At 33.9% G+C, this 7946-nt stretch overlaps 1 protein-coding gene across 11 annotated transcripts in view; it reads right to left on the reverse strand.

Moving 5' to 3' along the window:
• cux1a (cut-like homeobox 1a) overlaps positions 1-2258 on the reverse strand; it is a 131393-nt gene extending 129135 nt beyond the window's left edge. For 3 of the 11 annotated variants that reach the window (XM_051907854.1, XM_051907855.1, XM_051907849.1), the window contains exon 1: positions 1362-1791. In XM_051907854.1, the coding sequence (XP_051763814.1) occupies positions 1362-1424 (63 nt within the window). In that variant the 5' untranslated portion in view covers positions 1425-1791. Of the gene's footprint in view, positions 1-1361; positions 1793-2033 lie in introns of those variants that run through there. The other 8 variants (XM_051907850.1, XM_051907851.1, XM_051907861.1 and 5 more) reach the window with 6 other exon arrangements.
• Between the last annotated feature and the right edge of the window lie 5688 nt (positions 2259-7946).

The raw sequence follows: 7946 nt of genomic DNA on the forward strand, positions 1-7946 counted from the left end.
CAAAAGCTGAATAGCATCCCGGAACATAGAGCAACACATGCACAAGTATTCTGCATTCTGCTTTAAATTAGTTTTGCTAGCATATTTGACAACAAAAAAAAATTGCATGCAATTTATTTATTTATAATTAGCAAACCCTTGTAAATTTATAACGCAGAAAATCTAGTCGATCCAAAAAGCTCGTTTATTTACTTGTTACTATTGAGTTATATCGATTTTTACATGATACGTTATCGATTTTTTAAATGACTCGTGATGCTTATGGAGATGTATTAATGGTTACTGGTAAGAGGAAATATAAAGTTCGATCGGAAAATAGGTCAGCGATTTCTTCAAGCTAAGCTTTGCGACCTCAGTTCATAAATACATAAACTCTTAATCAATAATTGATATAATCATGGGTCTATTGTTTATGCCTAACCAAACGCGACAAATGCGCTTCATACTCCTACAACACGAACATTACAAATAACGAAAGAGTTCTGACTTTGACAACTAATCAATTTTAAAAACAATAACAATGTTATAGCAAAAGAAATGCAGAGCAAACAGAATATTTACGTTCCACCAGCGTTAAAAAGCTCATTTTTTGATCCATATTTACGTATAACGACAGAAAAACACAAGTTATATGTGAAGAAGAAAAAAGACATTGCATTAATTTGTTTTGATGAACTATTTAGCCGGACTCTGTAACTGAATAACGAAACAAACCGTCTTTTCTAATGTCTCACATCTATATTTAACAAAAACGTTCATCTGTTCGTGTTTGTTTATTGTTTTGTGTTTAATTGTTCCTGTCTGGCGCAGCTTAACAGCCAATTCCGTCTTCGCTTTAAACTTAACTACTGAAGCTGAACTTTGAGTTTGCTAACTTTATAAACTTCTAGAGTCACACAAAAAGTGCTAGTAAACAATAAATGAGGTGAAATCTAAAAAGGAAGGCAGTCTAACACCTCTCTCGTTACTAAGCAATAACGTCTCGGTCCAGCACAGCGCCACCCGTGTAGCGCGACACACTTCTAAACACAAAATTATTTCAACAAACATACTATCTAAATCTCTTCAACACAAACTATTCCCAAAACATCCCGGAGATGGAAAGGAGCAGGAAAGAATCGGGAAACCTTCGGGCTCCCATTGCCAAAGTGGCCGCATCCACCTTGACCGTGATGGTTGATCGATGGGAATTGAACAAAGAGGATCAATTTCCGATCAGCGCGAGAGAGCCGCTTTAATCAATGGGCACCGAACCCGGCGAAAGAGCCGAAGCGAGAGCGACGCGCCAGCCTCTCAGCGCGACGCTCCCCGGGACCGGCTTACCGGCACACACAGCGAGTACAAAGCGAAAGGGAGCTGACCTGGAGCTGCTGCAAATCAAAGCGTTTCCAATATTGAAACATCGATCCCGCATTGGCCGCCATCTTGAGACATATTGAGACGGAATGAAAGGCTGATAGAGAGAGCGCGAGAGGGGCTGGAGTTCAGCGCGAGAGAGAGAGAGAGGCGGGGGAGCGCGCGCAAAACACGGAGCGGAGCAGATCGAACGGCGCGGGCGCGCGCGGAATGGAGTTATCGAACGAACGCCAACCTGCGATATTGAATAGGGCTACTGAAAACAATTATTGAGACCGTCCTAAATAAAAGGCAGAAAACGCGGGATGGAGTTTCCGTGTTCAATCGAGCTCCCCGTGGCGCAGGAGCGGGAGGGGGTTGCTGGATGCGTTTTATCCGTTATAAGAAGCGAGTTTATACGGTTATTGATTTTTTATTACTATAGATAGATAATGCGAGACACTGATCAGACCTGACGCGATGCGAGCAACGCGAGCGCAACGCGTAGCTTCTGTGTTTTAATGCTTCTCATGGTCAGATGAAGAATCTGCTGGCCTGTTTTTGTATTCGCACACCTGATATATTGATTTTTGATTTGGTTTTTATCTTTAATCCTATTGAAAATATATCAGATGTTCTTGTGTGTGCGCTATTGTCTTATAATGTTTTTGCTGTTTGGTGTCTATATGTCCACTTACCCTCTGTTTGTACTCTAAAACCAATACATCCATTATATTGATTTTATGGGCATTCTTGCGTGAAGAATGTGGATACGGCGATCGATAGCTTAAATAAAAAGAAACACAACCCAACTCTTCTCCATATAAATAGGCTTACTGCATAACCCAATATGCATTTTTAAATGGTAATGGACGGTGTTTAAGATGGAGGCATTAGATGGTTTGATGTTATATCATGAACCCTTGTCCGGTCGATTCCTGATGAATTGTAAATACTGCTTTTGAACTTGAACTTGGACAGTAGCGCCCTCTATCGGGTGTATATAGTATCGTCTCAACTCATTGTTCATGGTACATGTTGATGATCCAAAGTAATCGTATTAATTGTTACAATTAGTGATGATAACCAATCGCTATTTAGCCGGGTTAATTCCTGGAAACTGATTACGCTGATTACATAAATACATTATTTATTAAGTATATTATTATTATCATTATTATTAGTGGTGATATATAAATCACTATTTAGCCAACGATTCCTGGAAAGTAATTAAGTGTTTAAACAATGATAATTATAATAATAAATATTTTTTTTTACATAATAAACAGTTAGAAACACACACACACACACACACACACATATAAATAAGCCTGTATGTGTGTGTGCGCGTGCGTGCGTGCGTGTGATTAATGACAACCAATCACTATGTAGCTAATTCCTGGAAAGTGATTACCCACATTAGATAAATACATTATTTATCTAACATCAATATTTATTATTTATTATTACTATATATATATATATATATATATATATATATATATATATATATATATATATATATAATTATGAGAATTTAATATTATTTTTAATATATGGTATATGTGCAGTTCATATTATGTGATCTTTTGCTCTTTTACTGTAAAAGGTATTTAATACACTGTCCAAAACAGTGAAAATAATGCATAGAAACATTTTTTTTTTCATCCATTTAAGTTGTTGCAAAAATGTTGCTAATTTCTACCTACTTTCACAATCTTTTTAATACAGTTTTTCACTTTAACTACTTTCATTTTGCTCTTTTTAATTTTGTAGATTAGATTCAATTTTATTGTCATTGTGCAGAGTACAAGTTCAGAACCTATAAAATACAGTTCAAACCATCAGTGTAATTAGTAAAACAGTAATTAAATAAGAATGAAGAAGTGCTCATTACTATTGTACAAAATATATTTTTATAGTAGCCTACCATGCAAAAGAAAACGAATATGTATGTAAAACAATAAATAAGCCAGGAGCTATGGAAGAAAGTCAAGTGCCAAGGTTTAACCCTTAAATGAACAATGAGCAATTAACCTTAATTCATACAGCCGGATTCCAGAGTTACATTCCTATTAGTTACGTTCATCTGTAGAGCTGCCCTGATTCTCACCCTCACCACCACACACAGACACTTAAAGAGAGAGGGGGGAGTTTCAGATCAGACCCTGCAGGGCGGAGGGAGAATTGGAAGCTCGTAGAGTCCCGTGGCTCCTCATAAGTGCTCCTCCCCTCGGTTCCCTTCTCTGAGACACCAGGGGAGCCACGCAGGAGAGCCGGTCCCACTGGCGGTTTGTTTTTTCAGGCCCACTGGAGCCTCTGAGCACCCAGCCCCCCTCTCTCTCCGCCCAGGCGTGCGCACACCTCATGGGAGCACAATTAAGAGCTGTCTCTCCTGCCTGCCGAGCTGTGGAGGACTCCCTCCTCTACCCTTCCCCTTTTTTAATCAAATAAGCCTCCTCTTGAGGCTAGTCCTCGTTTAAAAAGTCGGCATGCAGGATTAGATTTTAATTATGGAGATGCAAAGACATGGCAAGTGAACATAATGAAGAGACAAGCAGAGAAGTGAGGAGGGCATTGTTCTGGGGATGTGTGTGACTGTTATCACATGCATACGTGTATGTGATGATCAATAGACAGGTGTCTGAAGTCTAGTCATAAAAAGAAATTAATTTTTACTGTAAATTACATGTAATATATGACATTTGAAATATAAATTGCTTGTATATTATAATTTTTCTGTGTAAATACGTCCATGAGGATCTAATTATAGTTGTACAGGTAATATATTTTGTAGTGGGGGAATATCATCTTAAGAAACTTACACAGAGTCTTCATACAACTGGGTAAACTGCTCCATCTGCAGGCAAACAAACTACAACCAATAGCATCACTACAATTTAAATATAAACAATGCTCAAGAAAAAGTATAAACAAAAATTAAATAAATGCAATTCCATTAGTATTCATTTTTACACTTTTATAAAACCATATGTGTGTAATGACATGGGTATTACACTGGTATTACAACGTAAATTAGGAAATTTCCTCAAAATTAAAAAAGAGAGTCCTCGAAATTGAAATGGCTTAATACCATGCTAAACAATGTTTTATTAAAAATGTAAAAATGCAAAAAGTTTTCTGTGATTGGTAGGTTTAGGGGTAGGGTTAATGTTTGTTATTTTATTACGCCTATATATATTATATATATATATATATATATATATATATATATATATATATATATATATATATTTAAATACTGTTCATCAAACAAACCTGAAAAAAAAAAAATGATCACACACTGTAAAAAGGAATTGTTGGTTTAACTTAAAAAAAGTAAGTCATCTGTTTGCCTTCAAATTTTAAGTTCATCAAAATTAAAAATTTCAGTTAATACAATGACGGCGATTGGTTTAATCAACAGAAACTCAAAATAATGTTATCTGAACCACATTAATTAATGAAGTTGATTTGACAAAAGAAAAACGTGATAAATCATGAAAATATTTTTTTACAGTGCAGATTCTGCAAAAAATATTAAGCAGCACAGCTGTTTTCAACATTGATATTCTTGAGCAGCAAATCACAATATTAGAACGATTTCTGAAGGGTCACGTGACACTGAAGCTTTTCTATCGCAGGAATAAATAACATTTGAAAATATATTCAAATAGAAAACAGTTTTTTAAATTGTAATAATATTTCACAATATTACTGGAAAAACTTAAAATCAAGCATTATTTACATTTTAATGATACCAATGTACAGTTGCCTGACTTTCCATAAAAAATAATGAAAGGAACATCAAAAATGACTAAATGGCAATGCATCATCTCAGTGTTCTCTTATGCAGCATGTATTTACAGGCCTGTTGAGGTGTGATAGAACCATATGGCTAATTTGATTGACAGTAAGAAGCAGCTGTAGGAAGCTGACACTTCCCCGCCAGGCTCCCGATCAGTTGTGTTATTGCTAGCACACATAAGCAGACCTTGACTCCTACTCACCCCCCACCTGCCGGTCACACTCCTAACATGGGCACGCAGCACACTCCACACACACACACACATGCACAATGCCAAGCAGGAGATCACAGCGGCATTCCTGACATCCCATGATGCAGTTCTTCTCCGTAGCTCTTTTGGCCAGTGTTCGTTCAGTTGTCTGTGAGGACGCTGCTAAAACAAGCTTTACACAGCCTGCTGTCGTGCCGGATAGCTGAACAGATTATTTACGGCAGTCTGACGGCACATTACTTGGCTGTTTCTAAGAACACATTTAAATCTGGCAAGCATGGGATGACTGGCTATATTTGTAGTGCTGAGAATGGCTTTTGTTCAGCCCAATTGTTCGCAACAGATAATGGGAGACAAAGTAGAAACAATTTGTTCATAAGAGTTGCATGCTGAATAAAAGCCAAGGGATTGAATGCAGCTCACATGTTATGATGACTGATATGTGATTGTTTTGCCCTGTACATGCAGATAAATCACAATCAGAATTCACAAAAGTTCTCAGTAGCTGAGGTTTTGAGTGAAAAGTCCAATTATACATATGTTAGGGAGTTTTTTTTGTTTTTGTTTTATTTTAAATTTGAAAATTGAAGTTTGAATTGAATTGTCTTTTTAGGACAAGGGTATATTTCATAAATCTATTGTTTCTAATTCTAAATGTGTCCATATATATATATATATATATGGGTCAATGACGTGACAGGTCTTTTTTTTTTTTTTTTTTTGTCCAAAGGTCTTATTAATAATAAAAAAACAAAGATATGACATCCAAAGTATGTAAGGTAGTACAACTAGATCACTTTTATTGAGTCCAAAAAGTTTTAATTATATTTTGCTACATATAAAGGTATTTTAAAGATTTTGAAGTGTCAAAAGGTCATTCGGTTTAACCGTCAAAAGGCCAATACAGCCATTTCATTTGTGATTAAAACATCTTAAAATGTAATAAATGTATATATTTTTTATTCTGGCATGATTTTATAACATCATATATTAGCATAGTGCAAAATGGTATTAAAATTATGTGTAAAAGTCGTTGCTTTGTTATGAGAAGAATGTCTGGAAAAATGAATTTCACTGATGTCATTCGGAGTAACCAATATAAAGGGACCATTTTGGATCAAGTTGTGCGTTCAATATCACGTGACAGGATGTGACATCATTCAGACACCTGCAAAGGACCACATGATTGTGAAGCAAAGTAACTAACTCTCTCTTAACTATTTGAAAAATTCATATTTTCACTCGCTTATACACGTCTCGAAACATCAGGTCATTCGGTACAACCGCTATATAACATGGAAAATGTTGTAATATTTTAAAAACTTGTACTAAATCTAAAATGTTTGATTGTCCTTTTGCTAGATATCAGCCTGTTAGCATTGTTTGAAAATATCGTCATTCGGTAAAACCGAAATTTTGGTTAAATCGAATGACTTTTTTGGTGAAAAATTTTGTTTAAAAAAAAAAATAAAAAATGACAAAAGCAGTGTTAATTATAAAAAAACACAATCTCATTGATAAGACTTAATAAAACTTCAAAATGAATTATATCTCCATTAGTTTTTTTTTTACACTTTTAAAAACCTTATTCGTCAATGACCCATATATATATTTCTTCTTCCATATATAATATATAATAATTGCAATACAAATATATGTACAATATAAATAAAGATTTTTTAAATAAATATATAATTAATTACAATTATATATATGGAATAAATTAAAGTTTACTATTATAGTTTTTATTAACATTTTAATTTGGTTTTTTATTTAAATAGAATTTAAATGAGCTTTTTCCACATTTTTTTTATTTAAATAGAATTTAGCTTTTTCCATTTTAATTTTAATTTTAAAGTTTTAGTAATTTTGTGTTTTTATCATTTTGAAGTTTTTTTTAAAATATGTCTATATAGTTTTTATGAAATTTATTTCAGTTTTAGTTAGTGTTATTTTAGTACATCAAGTTAAACTAAATGAAAATGTGAAAGGTTGCCTATGTTTACGTTTTTCTTCAGTTAACGTTTATTTTAAGCAATAAAAATGTTGTTGTTTTTTTATTTGTTTTGTATGCTTTTAGTTGCAGTTTTAGTTTAATTTAACTATAATTACCATGTGGGCCAAAAAAAAAAACAAAAAAAAAAGGCAAAAACTGAAAATAATAATAATATTAATAATAATAAAGGATAATAAATGTTTAAAAATAAATCTAAGAAATATTCACCAAAGTTAAAAGTGTGACAACTAGCCCCATTCTCCACATACAAAAACTGTACAAAATATAATACAATCAATAGTACAAAAAATTGTGCAACTGTAGTGAGCAGGATAAAAATAGTAGATTAAGAACAAGTAAGCTTAAAAATAATAAGTGATAAAAATCCAATGCACTAAGTAGATGCATATGAGTCTGTTGTCTACTGTTGCATCCATTTAAGCATACTTTTTAAATCTAAAAAATATAAGTAAACCTAAAACTAACTTTTCATATAGTGAAATTTAGTTTTTCAAACTCATGTTAGACTGTGGTACTCAGCCCTGTCTGTGCTATAAACCTCCTGGCTATGTCTTGAAAGCTGGTCAAAAGTGTCT

This window comes from Ctenopharyngodon idella, chromosome 10 (genome assembly GCF_019924925.1).
Source record: "Ctenopharyngodon idella isolate HZGC_01 chromosome 10, HZGC01, whole genome shotgun sequence".
NCBI lineage: Eukaryota > Metazoa > Chordata > Actinopteri > Cypriniformes > Xenocyprididae > Ctenopharyngodon > Ctenopharyngodon idella.